This window comes from Heterodontus francisci, chromosome 35 (genome assembly GCF_036365525.1).
Source record: "Heterodontus francisci isolate sHetFra1 chromosome 35, sHetFra1.hap1, whole genome shotgun sequence".
Lineage (NCBI taxonomy): Eukaryota > Metazoa > Chordata > Chondrichthyes > Heterodontiformes > Heterodontidae > Heterodontus > Heterodontus francisci.
The window spans coordinates 36,464,972-36,483,705 of NC_090405.1; the positions used below are offsets into that span (position 1 = coordinate 36,464,972).

The following is an 18,734-nucleotide window of genomic DNA, read 5'->3' on the forward strand; positions in this document are numbered from 1 at the left end:
CAAAATTGCAATTGTATCCTAACCAATATCTTGTGCAGATTCAGCATTACCTCCTTGCTTTTAGAAACATAGAAAATAGGAGCTGGAGTAGACCATTTGGCCCTCCGAGCCTGCTCCGCCATTCATTATGATCATGGCTGATCATCCAACTCAATAACCTGCTCCTGCTTTCTCCCCATATCCTTTGATCCCTTTCGCTCCAAGAGCTATATCTAACTCCTTCCTGAAAATATACAATGTTTTGGCCTCAACTGTTTTCTGTGGTAGCGAATTCCACAAGCTCACCACTCTCTGGGTGAAGTCATTTCTCCTCATCTCAGTCCTAAAAGGTTTACCCCGTATCCTGAGACTATGACCCCTGGTTCTAGACTCCCCCACCATCGGGAACATCCTTCCTGTATCTACCCTGTATTATATTCAATGCCCCTAAAATCCCTTGTCTTTGCGACCTTTGCTAGTTTCACTCTTTTAAAAGATGTACTGATGTACATCAGCTGTCTGTATTGTGTCCAGTTCTAGGTGCCAGACTTCAGGAAGGACATGGGAGCTATGGAGAGATTTACTAGAATTGTTCAAGTGTAAGGAAGGGGTTAATGGACTGGCCACTTGTTAGTAGTGCTCGTTAGGTGGAAACAGGATGGGTGCGGTATGGTGATACTTGCTGAATTACAGTGGTGTTTGCTGAACTGAATAGAACTTGGATTGAATGGAACTGTTAATTGCAGCAAACTAGCTGAAATCAGCAGCGACTGTTCGAAACCAGATAGGTAAACAACAACTGTGGAGGAACTGAAATTATCTGGACAAACCAACGGGGAACTGTTTGGAAAGATGCAAACCAAATAACAGCTGATCGCGTAAACAGTCAGCCAAGCCACTTCCAGAAGAGGATCATGCACAAGCTCTTTCATAGACTGTATTCTTTATGTAAACCCATGAAAAAGCCCATCACAGCAGCGCTCAAGAAAGAAGACAGATGATACTTATCAATGAGAAGAGTCCTGGTGAACTAAGCAGGAAGATCCCGGTCAAGATCACTCCTAAACAACCTACAGTCATCTCAGATTGACCACCTGAGGGGTAACTGTATGATTTAATGGTAACAGTTTTGTTTAACGTTCTCAGTAAAGGTGTTGGATTTAGCGTGGGATTGTGTCAATTGTCATTCTCGGTCTCCAACTTAAAGGAGGTAAAATGATCTACAAAAGGACAAGTTACGTAGACAGCTGGATAAGCTGGGGTTGTTCTCATCAGAGCACAGAAGACTAAGAGGTGATTGGATAGAAGTCCTCAAAACCATGAAGGGTTTAGATAGAGCAAATAAAAAAAAGAGAAACTGTAATGGCTGAAAGGTCAATAACCAGAGAGCACAGACTTAAGGTGATTAGCAAAAGAGCCACAAGCAACATGAGGAAACGCCTTTTTACAGAACAATGGTTAGGATTTGAAAGACACTACCTGATAGGGTGGAATACAGATTCAATAGTAGCCTTCCTAAGGGAATTGGATCACTACTTGAAGGAGAAAAAACTGCAGGGATATGGGGAAAGAGCAGGGGCAGAGGTGGGGTTGGGGAGTGGGACTAACTGGATTACTCTTTGAAAGAGCTACTATAGATCCAAATGGCCTCCTTTTTCGCCGAATTATTCTATAATTCTATTCTCGCTTTACCCCACCCTGATGAGAATATTTCTTTCACTGCTCTTTATCAAAATATAAAGCCTTGTTCACCCAGCAAGGGATGTACGGCTATAGGGAAAGAGCAGGGGAGTGGGAGCAATTGAATGGCTCTTTCAAAGAGTTGGCACAGATATTATGGACCAAATGGCCACCTTCTGTGCTTTATCATTCATCTTAAACGGTTCAGCCAAATCCGGGGGGGTATGAATTATTCAAAGACTGAAAGCACCATATTTTCTATACTGCTGTAAACAGATCCTGCCTGCAGTTAAGTACAGGGTCACCATACACCAAATAACAAAAGAATCTCTCAGCTCTCTAACCAATGGTAGCACTGGTTTCATGCCAATCTTTATTCAAGTCCTATTGCTGCCTCTTACCACACAATAACATTTACCAGAGATGTTTGTTCTGAATACCAAATACATTGATCAACAGTCATGACTCAATTAAAGATGGTAGTTAACACTTACGATGGGAGGTGGCTGAATGATATCAGGGTTGACCAATTCCCCTAACTGCTGTTGTTGCTTGTTCCATTCGACCTGCTTGCTGGAACTGTTATTCTGTGATCCAGACTTCATTTCTTGTACAAGATCATCCAGTCTGTTTGAAAAGCAAGGAATAAATTATACGAGAAAAGGTGGCCCTGGCATCCAAAGAAATGAACCCCAAATATGTCAGTAACATGGGATCGATGCACTCCAACAACACTCAAGCACCATCTATAGTAACAGCTGCAGTTGAATCACAATAGAAGCAGGAAGCACTACATCCCCTTTGTGTTCAAATATTTTAATACGTTTACCGGTTTGCAATAGATGCTACAATCTAATGTTAATTAAATCGTGCACTGTAATTTTCTGTCAATATTGCTGCTAACAGCCCTGATTTGGGTAGCAGTATTTCAAGGTAAAATGAGTCAGAACCAGTGTCTTTGGAGTTATCAAGACCCAGCTAAAGAGGGTCTATTGTTTTTGCCTCACTGTCTAGGGAAGTAAATATAAACACTGTCTACAGCCACCAAGAAGCTGGGCCAATGGGCACAGTGACCTTCCTCAGCCAGCAAGGAAGGACATCCTGGATGTCAGAAACTTTGGGGCAAAAGCAGGGGAATGAGACCAATTGGATAGGTCTTTCAAAGAGACGCTAGAGGTATGATGGATCGAATGGCCTCCTTATGTGCTGTAGGATTCTATGAAAATAAAATCCTTAATTTTGTCTCGAACAGTAGCATTTGTCTCACTGATGCTCCAATGTTATGGGAATCAATTCTGAGACACAAAAGGAGAAAATTCCACTGCACTGACACCCCCAGGGCCTATTACAGAAGGAGCTTGTCAATATATGCTCATAATGCAAGTTTATGCGCTCATTCATTGCACACCCTGAAAGAATGATGCTTGCTGTAAAAGAGAATTACAGGTGATTGCATCTCAAACCATCACAACCTAAAATTAAGTATCCCAGACCATCAGTCATTTGAAATCAATATATGCTCCAAACACTGTTACAGAATCTTTGTGAATCAGCTCTAAAGCACATCACCCTGTCACAAGTGCTGCACTGATGACCCAAGGATTATAGTAAAGGTTAAAAACTACATCATTGTCAGTTCAAAGCACTCCCATCCTTTTTATTTGAAAAAGTAAGCAATCTCCTACAATGAAAGGGACATCTATCTTTGATCTCCCTCTTATGGATTTTATGTGGTGAACCAGCTAGCAGCGAAAATGCCCAGTTAAGGCAACTGAATGGCAGATGGGCCTGGGAATTAATCAATCAAATGACCCAACCTATCCCATTGTTCTACATGCACCCTTTTAACTTGCAGTTATCTTGTTCCTTCATGGACTGTACTGCTGCAATCTTGAATTTTCAACATTACTGCACATTATAAATGCAGGACTGATGAGAATTAGTACACAGGCTATCCTGATTTATACCAGTTGTAAATCAAGGAGAATGAAGAGAAATTACCAGCAAATTCTCCCCTTTATTGGTTTTGGAGCACATGTTCTCGGATGGAAGACAAATGTGCTCTTCCTCATCAGTTTAGAGTGTACAAAGGTTATTGATGTTGAGATGAATTATACACATTCTACCTCTAAGTTTACTAGAGACCACAGCTTTGTAATAGATCTCCCACTGATGTATAAATTAAGACAGGAAGAAAATAAATCAATGCAAAATCTCAGACAAGCAAGTATTTTGTCATGTCAGCCATGGCTCAGTTGGTAGCACTCTCAACTCGAGTTAGTAGATTCTGTGCTCAAGCCCCATTCAGGACTTGAGCACACAAAAAACAACCAAGGCTGACACTCCAGTGCAGTATTGAGGGAGTGTTGCACTATCAGAGGTGCTGTCTTTTGGATGAGGCGTTAAACTGAAGCCCCATCTGCCCACTCAGGTGGACGTAAAAGATCCCATGCTACTCCCTCCAAGAGCAGACGAGAGTTCTACCCAGTGTCCTAGCCAATATTTATCCTTCAATCAACATCAATAGATTATCTAATCATCATCATCATATTGCTGTTTGTGGGAGCTTGCTGTTCGCTACTTGCCAGCCGTGTTTCTTATTAAAGGCCAGCTTGGGTCTGCAAATGAAACCCGACCCAAGCCCGACAGAACCACATCCGACCCGAGCCCAACCTGGCCCGAGTCTTTTCATTTTTTCCCGCGCGCAACCCAACCATCAGCTAACCTAGCTTCCGTTTTTTACTTTGTTGCTTATCTGCACAAGCTTAAAAAAACTATAACAAATCCAAAAAGTACATTAATATTGGAGCCACTGACCAGAGGCAGTGATAGAGTGTGTCCGACCCGGCCCGAGCCCGAATCCTGTACCCAGAAGAGTGACCCAAACCAAACCCAACACATGTCGTCGGGACCCATCGGGTTCAGGTCAGGGAGCCATGCTCTATTTCCTATATTACAATAGTGACTACACTTCAAACCTACTTCATTGGCTGTAAAGTGCTTTGGGATGTCCTCGGTCATGAAAAGCACTATATAAATGCAATTTTTTTAAAAAACCTTTTTCCTCCCTACTTTTATCTTTCCCATCCTTCTTCCCAAAGAAGGAGCAACTCCTTGCTGTCCAGGAATGTAAGACATTCTCCAATACTTTCCTCAACTGGTGATGTACGAGGCCTAACAATGAGTGTTGGATTATTACACCACAAAGTGCACACCACAGCTAAGCCCAATCCACTTACATCACTGTAGAGGGTGATGATTGAGATCAGGAGTGGAAACAATGGCTAATTTTACCCTTCCTAACCAAGGGTTCTAAACCTAATTGTACGTATACCTACACCCACTCCAGCTTTGATCAGTTAATTCAGCACAAACAGGGATAAACTGATCTGTAAGGCTTTTAAAGCATGCTCCGTTCCACACAAACTAGAGGCCTGCTACCCGACCCCGAAGGGACCCGACATGTGTCGGATATGGGTTGGGTCAGGTCCATCTTCGGGGTACGGCTTTCAGGCTCAGGTCGGGCCGGTCACACAGAGTAAGTGCTCTGCTGTTAAGTATTGAAATTTTTTTAAAAATTACCTGACCTGGGAGTCCGGGACTAAACTGAGTCTGCGCAGTGAGCAAGTGACGTCACTATGACGTTATCACGCACATGCTGCAGCTTCTTGCAGGTTCGGCGTTAGGAAGGTAAGTAAATGGATAGTCCAGTCGGGCTTGGGTCAGGTCAAGTTTGGGGTTGGGTCGGGCTCAGGGCAAAATCGGAGGGACTCGGGCCAGGTCGGTTTGGGTTCTTTTTTCCTGACCTGAGCAGGCCTCTAACACAAACCTGCTATAATACTGATCCAAAGACCCCTGATCCTCAAGGATCTTCCTTCCAGCAAAGTCTATCGTGAATTGCTTTGTTTGACGGGATGCATGCCGTAGCTCCCTTAATTCTTCTTCTCTTTTGCGTAAAGCCTCTCGTTCCTGTTTGGAGAGCCACTGGTTGGAGTCTGCCGCAAAGTAATCAGACTCATCGTCGATGACCTGGGTGCGGCGAGCACTGCAAGAGACAAATGGATCCAGTTAGTAGAGCAGGATTCAAACTTGACAGCAAGATTCACCTTCAAATTCTCGTATTTGCACAGCTAATTATTTGGAGCACACAAGTACAACACTACTGCTTGCACCAAGTCTCATTCACCCATCACTCCTCTGATCACTGACCTACATTAGCTCCTGGTCCAGCCACAAATCAAATTTAAAATTCTCATCCTTGTTCTCAAAACCGTCCATAGCCTTGCTTATCCTTTTCTCTGTAACCTCCTTCTAAGCAACAACCTTCTGAGACATATGCACTCCAATTCTGGCCTCTCACGCATCCCCGATTTCCATTGCTCTAGCACTGGTGGCTGTGCCTTCAGCTACCTAAGCCCCAAGCTCTGGAATTCCCTCTCTAAATCTCTCCACCCCCCTCTCCTCTAAGACGCTCCACAAAACCCATACTGTGGCTAAGCTTTTGGTCACCTATCCTAATATCTCTTTACATGGCCCAACATCAAATTTTGTTTGATAGTGCTCGTGTCGCTTTGTAACATTAAAGGTGCCATATAAATGCAAGTTGTTGCTCCATTTCTGCCTCTGATATTCAGCACCATTTTCCAACCGACCCTCTGTGCCCCAACCTATACCTTGGACTGGCTGTCAGTTGCCAATGCAAGGATTCAATGCTGCTCAATCCTCCTCTCTAGACAGGGAGCCCGTAAGAGACAAATCTATTTCCTCATTCATAGCCTGACTGAAAAATCACATTAAAATGACAGTCCCAATATAGTGAGGAAGATTCATACACAACAGATGATGGATTATCCCTCTACTTCCAAATATCATTTTGTTGTTTCTTCTCTTGGGAAACCAGTAGCAAGGAGAATCAATGCTGAATACCCAAGCTGCTTTTACAATCGGTTAGATCTGCTCTCACATCTCTGGTTCCTGAAGCACAAGCAGTCGAATACAAATTTGTCAGGACGTTTTAAAAAGCGGCTACCATGACGACCCATTTTAAGCAGTTTGTTTTTTTTTTTAATTGGCAGCACTCACATGGGTGTAATGTAGTGTAAAAACACCTTCAGCCTGGCAACAGCCATCAGTGGCTGGGAACCCCAGGGAACAAAGTAGACAAAGGAGAGGACAGGACAAGAAGATGACAGGGTTGGGAAATGCAGCTTCACCATACAAGCACAATCTGGAAATTACTTGCTTACAAATGAGTGAAACTGCACTGTTCATGTCACGAAAGGTGTAAGAATTTCAGGAGACTTGCATACAAAGGGAATCTGTATACTTACAGAGAGTGCGTAATGTACAGCCACTTAACAGGATTCCGACTAGCCGGCTGACCACAACATCTGTCCCATTGCAGAGGACAGCTACCCGAATTCTTAATTCAATGTAGTGAATGCTGTAATGAGTTCTTTTATGTTGTCTGATGCAACATAAATGAGATGTGTGGAGTCCAGTTATGAAGAAGATCTCAAACAGGTTTATTACAGCTAAACTATTATACAGTACAGAGCTAACTATTTTCGAACCTTACTCTGGGTGTTAGAGTTGCAGTGTGACTCTAGCTCCAAGTCATATGACGGCATCCTGGTATATAGCTTATTAAAATACTAAGATCTTAAAGGGACTTCACTCTTAAAGGCAATCATACAACAAACACAGAAACAGGAGCAAGCTTTCAGCCCCTCGAGTCTGTTCCACCATTTAATTAGATTATGGCTGATCTGCACCTCAAGTTCACTCTGGTTCCATATCACTCACTACCCTTACATGACAAAAATCTATCCGTTTTGAAATTCTCAACTGACCTAGCCTCAATAGCTTTCATCACTACCCTTTGTGTGAAGTGTTTGCTGAAAACACCCCTGAGCAACCAAGCTGTAATTTTAAGATTATGGCCCTCATTCTATACTCTGCCCACCAGAGGAAATAGTTTTGATATATCTTGCCCATAAAATCCTTTAATCCTCTTAAACATTTCAACTAGATCACTCCTTAACCTTATAGACAAAGGAATACAAGCCTAGTGCAGGCAACCTGTCCTCACAATTAAACTCTTTTAGTCCCGCTATCATTCTAGTGAACCTGCGCTTGCACTCCCTCCAAGGTCGACATATCCATCATGAGGTATGGTGCAAAGAACTGAATGCAGTATTCCAGGTGCTGTCTAACCAGAGCTCTGTACAGCTGAAACCTTTTTATCTCATTAAATATATTAGTGAGAATTATACTTTATGGCACACTACAGGCAGTCACAACTGGTAAGAGAACGCTTTGTGGGGAGGTGATGTGCAGTTAGTCGCTATATTCACACCCGTTTCAATAATGTATTTGAAACAATTTAGCTACTGAATCACCTCACCCTCTCCCTCTTACCTCGTTTTGTCATATTCCAAGAGCTTGTCTTTGTGTTTAACAGCTTTCTCCAGTCCAGCCTTCAGAACCATTTCCTGATGAGGCAGCAGGTCTCTCTCAAAGATATCAGAATTCCCTGCTCTTTCTGCACCTGGAAGAGACCAACAGGTTTCAAGTTCCTCTTTCACCACATTTAAACAGTGGAACACTTCCATTTGGTTATAAAATGGAGTCAAATGCCATGATAAAGAATCCTGTCTTCAATATAATTAAACACTGACTGACCCAGGAGCCAAATGTGATCTCCTGCATGCAGTAAAGGCGCTTTAATTATGAAAACACGTTTTATTATCTGATTATATATCTTAAAACAAGTTTTTCATTTATATAGCAACCTTCATGACTTCAGGACATGCCAAAACCGCTCCATAGCTAATTTGAGCACGGCAAGCTCCCACAAACAGCAATCTGATTATGACCAGATAAGTTGCGCTGGTTGCAGGATAAATATTGGCCAGGACACTGGTGAGAATTCACCTTTCACCTGTTCTTCTTTGCCATAGCGCCATGGGATCTTTAAAGTCCACTTGAGGGGGAAGCCGGGGCCTCAATTGAATGTCGCATCCGAAAGACTGTACCTTTGACAGTACAGCACCTCCTTCGTACTGCAGGAAAGTGTCAGCTTCTAGATGGCTGTCCAGTAACTACTGATGCATTTGTGCAGGGGCATCTGGTGAAAGCAGGACTAGCCTCTGCTTGGGCTCATACATTGGCTGTTTTAGAATTATATAGAATGTACAGTACAGAAACTGGCCATTCAGCCCAACCAGTCCATTCTGTGTTTAGTCAAGGTGCTGGAGTCCTGAATATCTTAAAGGAAAAGCTGGGAGAAAAGGACCATCATAGCCCTCGAATCACACCAATTCATTGCACTAAATTTACCCTGTTCATTAGAGGGCAAGCCATCTTCTATTTTTCATTTTCTCCATTGTTCCTAGCGCCATTGATCACTGGTGTCACGGCATCTCATCAGCTTTATTTACAAATTGGAACGTTTGATCAAAGCGACATTACTGATGTAAAGAATGATTTTAAAAGAAGAACTAATTGACAAAACACTGTTACGAGCGAGGCGGGAGGAGTGCACTTGTTTCCTAGTTCCACTTCTCCACAGGTCACAACATATATTTAAAATGTTTACCCAGTTACCGATACGGTCAATCATAGACATTATTCTTAGCCCAGAATAAAATACACCAAACAAAATTCAGATTATAAAACAAGACATAACCAGTAACGAAGCAAAGCATTAACACACAGAATGAAATATCAAAGTTCCCTTTTACCTTCACACACGTTAACCGAAAAATAAATTTTCTTTTTAGAGCTGTTACAAAAAGAAAAGATAAAAACTACTTTAGCCAAATACTTGCTAATTCTTGAAGAAAAACAAACAGAGAAGATATGGAAAGATGTCAGTTGCCCCTTTTTTTGGTGTGGCATTCCAAACACATGTACATGACTGTCACTGGGAACTTTCTAGAACAGTTCTTTTCAGGCAATATTGAAGATAAGTTTGGCAGGTTTAGTGGGCAAAATGCGGCAAAGGTTACTGGCAGGCCTTTCAGGAGGAATGCAGCATCTATTTCTCTATTTCTAACACTCGCTTTAAAGAGCTTCCCAAAGAGATGGTAAAGCTGGCAGGCTTTTCAAAGAACAAAGAAAATTACAGCACAGGAACAGGCCCTTCGGTCCTCCAGGCCTGCACCGATCCAGATCCTCTACCTAAACATGTCGCCTATTTTCTAAGGGTCTGTATCTCTTTGCTTCCTGCCCATTCATGTATCTGTCTAGATTCATCTTAAAAGACGCTATCGTGCCCGCGTCTACCACCTCCGCTGGCAATGCGTTCCAGGCACCCACCACCCTCTGCGTAAAGAACTTGCCACGCATATCCCGCCTACACTTTTCACCTCTCACTTTGAACTCGTGACCCCTAGTAATTGAATCCTCCACTCTGGGGAAAAAGCTTCTTGCTATCCACCCTGTCTATACCTCTCATGATTTTGTACACCTGAATCAGGTCCCCCCTCAACCTCTGCCTTTCTAATGAAAATAATCCTAATCTACTCAACCTCTCTTCATAGCTAGCGCCCTCCATACCAGGCAACATCCTGGTGAACCTCCTCTGCACCCTCTCCAAAGCATCCACATCCTTTTGGTAATGTGGCGACCAGAACTGCAGTATTCCAAATGTGGCCGAACCAAAGTCCTATACAACTGTAACATGACCTGCCAACCCTTGTACTCAATACCCCGTCCGATGAAGGAAAGCATGCCGTATGCCTTCTTGACCACTCTATTGACCTGCGTTGCCACCTTCAGGGAACAATGGACCTGAACACCCAAATCTCTCTGTACATCAATTTTCCCCAGGACTTTTCCATTTACTGTATAGTTCACTCTTGAATTGGATCTTCCAAAATGCATCACCTCGCATTTACCCTGATTGAACTCCATCTGCCATTTCTCTGCCCAACTCTCCAATCTATCTATATTCTGCTGTATTCTCTGACAGTCCCCTTCACTATCTGCTACTCCACCAATCTTAGTGTCGTCTGCAAACTTGCTAATCAGACCACCTATACTTTCCTCCAAATCATTTATGTATATCACAAACAACAGTGGTCCCAGCACGGATCCCTGTGGAACACCACTGGTCACACGTCTCCATTTTGAGAAACTCCCTTCCACTGCTACTCTCTGTCTCCTGTTGCCCAGCCAGTTCTTTATCCATCTAGCTAGTACACCCTGGATCCCATGCGACTTCACTTTCTCCATCAGCCTACCATGGGGAACCTTATCAAACGCCTTACTGAAGTCCATGTATATGACGTCGACAGCCCTTCCCTCATCAATCAATTTTGTCACTTCCTCAAAGAATTCTATTAAGTTGGAAAGACATAACCTTCCCTGCACAAAACCATGTTGCCTATCACTGATAAGCCCATTTTCTTCCAGATGGGAATAGATCCTATCCCTCAGTATCTTCTCCAGCAGCTTCCCTACCACTGACGTCAGGCTCACCGGTCTATAATTCCCTGCTACCCTTCTTAAACAAGGGGACAACATTAGCAATTCTCCAGTCCTCCGGGACCTCACCCGTGTTTAAGGATGCTGCAAAGATATCTGTTAAGGCCCCAGCTATTTCCCCTCTCGCTTCCCTCAGTAACCTGGGATAGATCCCATCCGGACCTGGGGACTTGTCCACCTTAATGCCTTTTAGAGTACCCAACACTTCCTCCCTCCTTATGCTGTCTTGACCTAGAGTAATCAAACATATGTCCCTAACCTCAACATCCGTCATGTCCCTCTCCTCGGTGAATACCGATGCAAAGTACTCGTTTAGAATCTCACCCATTTTCTCTGATTCCACGCATAACTTTCCTCCTTTGTCCTTGAGTGGGCCATTCCTTTCTCTAGTTACCCACTTGCTCCTTATATATGAATAAAAGGCTTTGGGATTTTCCTTAACCGTTTGCTAAAGATATTGCATGACCTCAAAGAGATGGAAAAAGCTGAGCTGGGGTGAGTGCTCTCTTGGCTGTTTTTTAAAACTCTTTTCAAAACACTCCACACCCCAACTCGCTGTCCAAAGCGAAATCAGAAACAGCATGTCAAGAGTCAAGCCTCCTGACCTGTCACTTCTCTGTAAACATCTCCCCCACGGCAAAATGCCCCTGCTGGATATTAACCTGAAGACCAGGTGACTTTCAGTACATGTTGCTTGCAAACAAGACCTCTCAGTCCTTTCAATGACACCAGTGAAAAAAACATCCATGGAATCCCTTTTCAGTTTTCCTAAATAAACAATGTCCATAATTCTAAAATACACAAGTCTTCAAAAAAAATTACAGAAGCACGGTCATAACAGCATTATGAACTTTGTAACCAGCTTTCCAGCTGGGAGGGCAGCCAAGCAACCGTTCTCAGGCCATAATGACTTCTATTCAGGAAATGCAGCTCAGGGTGACTTAAGCCCATCTCCCTGTGGGGAGTAACTCAGTCCAGGCTTTGCATTTTTCCTTGATGAGGACTGGAAATTTGCCACATCAATCCACATCGCAATGCTTATTACTGTAACAAGTAACAACCACCCAGGGAGCTGGTGAGTCCACAGCTGTACTAAATCTGATTCACTGTTCAGACAGACACTTGCTGCTTTCCTTACACACAGAAGGTTAAGAGGAGACTTGTAGAGGTGTTCAAAATCATGAAGGGTTTTGATATAGTAAATAAGGAGAAAGTGTTTCCAATGGCAGAAGGATCAGTAACCTGAGGGCACAAATTTCAGCTAACTGGCAAAAGAACCAGAGGCGACATGAGGCCTTGTTTTTTTATTTTGAAAAAGTGAATTATGATCTGAAACGAACTGCCTGAAAGGGTGGTGGAAGCAGATTCAGTAGTAACATTCAAAGAGAATTGGATAAATACTTGAAAGGACAAAATTTACAGGGCTATGGGGACACAGCCAGGGAGTGGGACTAGATGACTCTATGATTGAAAGCAGTTGTTGACTCTAACCTATATGTAATCAAGGAACATGAACATTCAGATAAGTAAAAGCTTCTGTGTAAAGGAATATTCAGATCATAATGACATCAAGGAGCATGGCATCGTACACTTTAGAATAGTTGTTCTGGACAACACAAGTGTCAGCTGTGATTCAGTGGGTAACATTTTCGCCTGAGTCAGAAAGTCATAAAGTTCAAGCCTCACTCCAGACATCTTAGCACATGATCCAGTACTGAGTGAGTGCAGCTCTTTCAGACCGGTCGTCTTTCAGATAAGACATTAAGCTGAGGTCCCATCTTCCCTCTCAGGTGGGCATAAAAGATTCTGTAGCACTATTTCAAAGATCATGATAAAGACATGGAATAAAGGAGAATGCTCTAGGGTATCCCCATTAGGAATCAATGCATAACAATCTGGAGGGGGATTCCTAACTCACCACAAAACTCGAATCTACCCTGTTACTGTATTTTCGTTTGGTGAATGTGCTGATCGAGGTGAGGGATGTTAGTGTTGGGAAATAGACCATCCCAGCCAAAGACAGCATAGCATTTCATCCCATCAGCCAGGGCTAGTTTTGAACCCTGGTCCTGAACTGGACTGGAATGGAGCTGTTAAGTTAGAACACACATTTCCATGCAAAGAATGTGGTTTCATGGGCTCTACTGCTTCGCCACATTGGTCATTGGGAGTGTTGACAAGCTAGTCTGTCGTAGGAGGCATCGAACCCAAACCAATCCTGTCTCACCAGAGGTCCACATGTTCCAACTTTCCAGCAGAGATCACTGATAATCATCAGAAGCAAAAACCATGGGTGATCGGACAGGTTTGATTTGATTTAGAGATACAGCACTGAAACAGGCCCTTCAGCCCACCGAGTCTGTGCCGACCATTAACCACCCATTTATACTAATCTTACACTAATCCCATATTCCTACCACATCCTCACCTGTCCCTATATTCCCCTACCACCTACCTATACTAGGGGCAATTTATAATGGCCAATTTACCTATTAACCTGCAAGTCTTTTGGCTGTGGGAGGAAACCGGAGCACCCGGTGGAAACCCACGCAGCCACAGGGAGAACTTGCAAACTCCACACCCAGAATTGAACCCAGGTCGCTGGAGCTGTGAGGCTGCGGTGCTAACCACTGCGCCACTGTGCCGCCCCCAGGTGGATATAATTGCATTAGAAGCAGTTCAGAGAAAGTTCACTGGACTGATTCCTGGGATGAGAGGGTTATCTTATAAGGAAAGGTTTAGCAGGTTGGGCCAAGATGCATTGGAGTTTAGAAGAATGAGAGGTGATCTTATTGAAATGTATAAGATCTTGAAGGGACTTGATAGAGTGGATGTTGAGAGGATGTTTCCTCTTATGTGAGAGACTAGAACTGGGGGACACAATTTAAAACTTATGGGTCTCCCATTTAAGTCAGAGATGAGGAGAAATGTTTTCTCTCAGAGGGTCGTTTATGGAATTCTCTTCCCCAGAGTGCAGTGGAGGCTGAGTCACTGAATTTAATCAATGCAGAGTTAGATAGATTCTTGACTGACAAGGGATCAAAGGTTATAGCAGGTAGACAGGAATGTAGAGTTGAGGCCACAATCTGATCAGCCATGATGTTAGCAAATGGTGAAGCAGGCTTGAGAGGCCAAATGGCCTACTCCTGCTCCGAGTTTGCATGTTTATATGTAAATCTGGGCTGGTTCTCTCTGATCAGCTCTTATCGTCCAATTGCTCAATCACTCTGTCACTAATTCCCCACAAGCGATGATAGACCAATAGGTTTATAATTTCCGAGTTTATCTCTCCCACCCTTCTTAAATGAAGTGGCATTGGCAATTTTCTGATGCGATTGTGGTCCGGAATGTTCTAGCAGGGGAAGGCACTCACCATTTGCATGTTTATGGAATAAAAGTCATTCCCTACTGAGGGATACCACGTGTCGAAGATGTGTGCATCAACAGCTATCTGTGTGTCTGGGAGATGCCATCAGCCTGAAGAGATGCTGCAGTTTACGTAGCTGAATGAGTGGAAATAGACAGGACTTTGCTTGGCAAAGCGGCTGACCTGAGATAATCATGTCCAATGGAAGAGAAAGGAATTTCAACAGGACCTTTTGTAACCTCAGGACATCCCAAAACACTTCAGAGCCAATGAAATACTTTTGAAGTGTAGTCACTATTGTAATGTAGGAAATGCATCAGCTAATTTATGCACAGGAAGATCCCAGAAATAGCAATGTGATAATGATCAAATCATCTGTTTTAGTGATATTGATTGAGGGATAAATATTATCCCAGGACACGGGGAGAACTCCCCTGCTGCTCTTCCAATGGTGACTGTGGGATCTTCTACATTCACCTGAGAGGGCAGACAGGGCATCAGTTTAAAGTTTCATCCAAAAGATGGCACTTTCAACAGTGCAGCACTCCCTCAGTACTGACCCTCCGACAGTGCAGCACTCCCTCAGTACTGACCCTCCGACAGTGCAGCACTCCCTCAGTACTGACCCTCCGACAGTGCAGCACTCCCTCAGTACTGACCCTCCGACAGTGCAGCACTCCCTCAGTACTGACCCTCCGACAGTGCAGCACTCCCTCAGTACTGACCCTCCGACAGTGCAGCACTCCCTCAGTACTGACCCTCCGACAGTGTAGCGCTCCCCCAGTACTGACCGTCCGACAGTGTAGCGCTCCCCCAGTACTGAACTGTGAGTGTCAGCCTACATCTCTGTCTGTTCACGTCATTGGAGTGGGCCTGAAACTAGGACGCTGTGATTGAAGTGGTGAGAATGCTACCCAGTGAGTCACAGCTGGAAGTTGTTGTACACTGTGTGTGTTGTTACCCTTTCCCACCTACTTTGAGATTTTTGAGGTCTTTGAGATTATGAAGGGGTTTGATAGGGTGGACATAGAGATGTTTCCATTTGTGGCAACACCAAAACTAGGGAGCACAAATATAAGATAGGCAAAAATAAATTCAGTAGGGAATTCTGGAGAAACTTCCTGAGCCAAAAAATGATTAGAATGTGGAATTGACTACACATGGAATAGTTGAGGCGAATAGCATTGATGCATTTAAGGAGAAGCTGAATAAACACATGAAGGAGAAAGAAATAGAAGGTTATGCTGATAGGTGGGGTGGGAAGAGGCTCGTAAGGAGCATAAACACTGACATCACCCTGTTGTGCCAAATATTTGTGCTGTACATTCAATGTAATTTTCTCTCTGAGACACAAGGCCAGTTGTAGCAATGCAACTAAGCTAATTTACCAAGAACCGAAGCATCTTCTGGTCTGTGTTGGTCAATTCCATGCTACCTGTAAGCAGATCCAATGGAGAACATTTCCAAATATCAAACAGAGCGATAACAAATAACTAACCCGAAGTCCCCATGAGTTTCTTGAGTAATTTCTGGCTCTTGTTTGAGTCACGGACAAGGATCTCTTGCTCTTCTTTGGTGCAGACCTGTAAGAGATACATTTAGATTAAGGAAATTAAGGAAATAACTGAGAGGTTATACTTCTCAGGAAAGGCTAAACAGGCAGGGGCACTTTTTTCTAGAAAAGAGAAGGCTGAGGGCTGACCTGATAATGGTTTTTAACATAAGCAAATTATTTGCTGGGTTAAACATAAGAGAAAATGTTTCCACCCATGAGGGAGTGCTAAACTACAGATCATAAAATATAAAAGATAGTCACCAATATATTCAAGGTGGCACTCGGGAGAAACTTCTTTATCTAGACAGTAGTGAGAATGTGGAATTCACCACAAGGAACTGCTGAAATAATTAACAGATACATTTAAGGAGAAGCTAGATAAACACCCAAGGGAGAAAGGAATAGAGGATTATGCTGATAGGGCTAGATTAAGAGGGGTGGGAGGAGGCTTGTGTGCAGTATAAATGCTGGCAGACTTTATGTAATGTGTGTCTGTTCTTCCAGGTGCACTTTTTTTTTTAAATATTAAAAGTTAGGGCATGATTTCCCTCCCTTTTCTCAAGTCACATAAAACCAGCTTTCTCCCAGATTTTCAAATATCCCGCTCAAAGACTGTCCTCAATAAATGACTCAGAGGAACTCTCCCGACTATTCTCTCTTCCTTCTGACATCAAATATTTAAAAGGAAGAATTTGGAAAATAAATGCATCAAAAGTGCTCCTAACCACATTGAGTTTCAATGTACAGAAATGGCACAACTTTGGTCTGCTTATTGCATAGCCACATAAAGGGAGGTTTTAACAAAGGATAAGGACATCTTAAAGCCAAGAACCCGGAAAACATCATCACAGCTCAACTCCAGGTGACAAAAACAAATATTACGCATCATTTTCTACCCAAGACTATCAAGGTGCAGCTACTTTTACAAATATAAGATAGCAATCTGTGGAGTGCAGAACCATCTTCAGGTGTGAGTGGTGCCATTCATTTGACAATCATTGAACAGATCATGGCAGAGGTCTGGCACCAAGAGACTACTCAAATCAAAGCACTATGGCAGTTCTACAATGCAATAAATGCCACAAGCTGTATTCGGATAAAGACATCACATTTCACAGGACACACTGATTTCAGCCGCTGACATTGAGAAGGAGCATAATTAATGAGCACAGTTGAAATTGGACATTGCTGAAGTACCTGTGATGAATAAATGCATCTCTTCATATTAATCAACTCGCTCACACGGTCAGGCTTGGAGGCTTAGACAGATTAATCTAATAAAATCATTGCTCACAGCTTACGTAAAAATATTAAACAGGTAGATGGAAAAAGATGTTCAAGCTAATTACACTTCTGCTTCATGACACTCCCCAAAATATTCATCTTCCTGTTCTCTTCTGCTGAAGAAGCTGATTGGGTTCTACTGTGTGTCAACACTCTTGCAGTATTCCCAATGGCCCATTTTTGTGCATCAGTCTGGTACCCAATAGTGAGCCCTAGTCCACCCACCAGGATTGTTCATACCACAGACACACAGATGCCAGCTAAGGTCAATGAATAGCAATGAGCAAATTGGCCAAATTTCATTCCAAGCCAATTGTAGTATCCCTCCCCAAACCATTTCTCAAAAGAGACTATGGAACAGACCAGGGATCTTTGTGACCTATGCAGTTATAGAACACATCTCAGGGTCTAGTAAGTCAAATGTGAGTGGCAAATTGAACTGAATTAAGCTTTTTTGAAGAAATTAGAACAAAGTGAGACAACTGGAAATTCCCTATGTCTTGAGGAACACAAAGGCGTGTAATTTCCTTACTTCTAACAGGAATGCAAGCACAGGGTATCTCATGACACAGGAAACTGAGCACGAGTCTTCAGTCGGGAGTATTGCACACTCACCAGCGTCCCACAGAACAAGCAGGGACCTGATCCTTCCTGCATGCAGACGATGCGGCCACAACCCAGGCAGTTGTTGATGAGTTTGTGTGTTTGCCCCAAGCATTCACAGGGATGGCGGCCCGGGAGAGTGACAGCAAGCCTGTCCTCACCCTCTTTTGTGTACAGGGACAGGTACTTTGTCTTCTTCTTGGATGAAGAATTAGCCTCCTGCACCTGGTTAAAAACAGAAGCAAAAAAGTGAAATGTAGACAATGCAGCAGCCAATTTGCACACTGCAAGGTACCACAAACAGCAATGAGATAAATGACCAGATAAAGGCCAGTGAAGTCGATTGAGGGATAAATATTGCCCAGAGCACTGGGGAGAACCCCGCTGCTCCTCTACGAATAATTCCGTATAATCTTTTACGCTCATCCGAGAGGGCAGAGGGCAGACGAGGCTTCGGTTTAAAGTCTCATCTGAAAGACAGCACTTGTCTTCGTGCAGCACCGCACTGGGAGTGTCAGCCGAGATTTTACGCGCTGGAGTAGGACTTGAACCCACAATCTACTGACTCAAAGGGCAGAGTCTTACCAACTGAGCTTCAGATCTAACCTTGATCAATGAACAGGTGTTATCAGTTACTTCCACTTTAACTAATGTGGTTTGCATCTTCAAAACCCTACAGGATGCTTCCAAATCCATCCAGCTGTACAGCTTTGGGACACAATGAGCATATCCAGATCTCTTCCTTTATCTCCCGAGAATCGTGCAAATTAATTA

General features: G+C 43.3%; 1 protein-coding gene across 2 annotated transcripts in view; it reads right to left on the bottom strand.

Moving 5' to 3' along the window:
* trip4 (thyroid hormone receptor interactor 4) overlaps nucleotides 1-18,734 on the bottom strand; it is a 126,651-nt gene that overhangs the window by 91,619 nt on the left and 16,298 nt on the right. For both annotated transcript variants that reach the window (XM_068015343.1, XM_068015344.1), the window contains exons 4-8: nucleotides 17,973-18,185; nucleotides 16,017-16,101; nucleotides 8,080-8,209; nucleotides 5,489-5,704; nucleotides 2,154-2,286 (exon numbers count right to left, since the gene is read on the bottom strand). In XM_068015343.1, coding sequence (XP_067871444.1) covers nucleotides 2,154-2,286; nucleotides 5,489-5,704; nucleotides 8,080-8,209; nucleotides 16,017-16,101; nucleotides 17,973-18,185 — 777 coding nt within the window. The remainder of the gene's footprint in view (nucleotides 1-2,153; nucleotides 2,287-5,488; nucleotides 5,705-8,079; nucleotides 8,210-16,016; nucleotides 16,102-17,972; nucleotides 18,186-18,734) is intronic.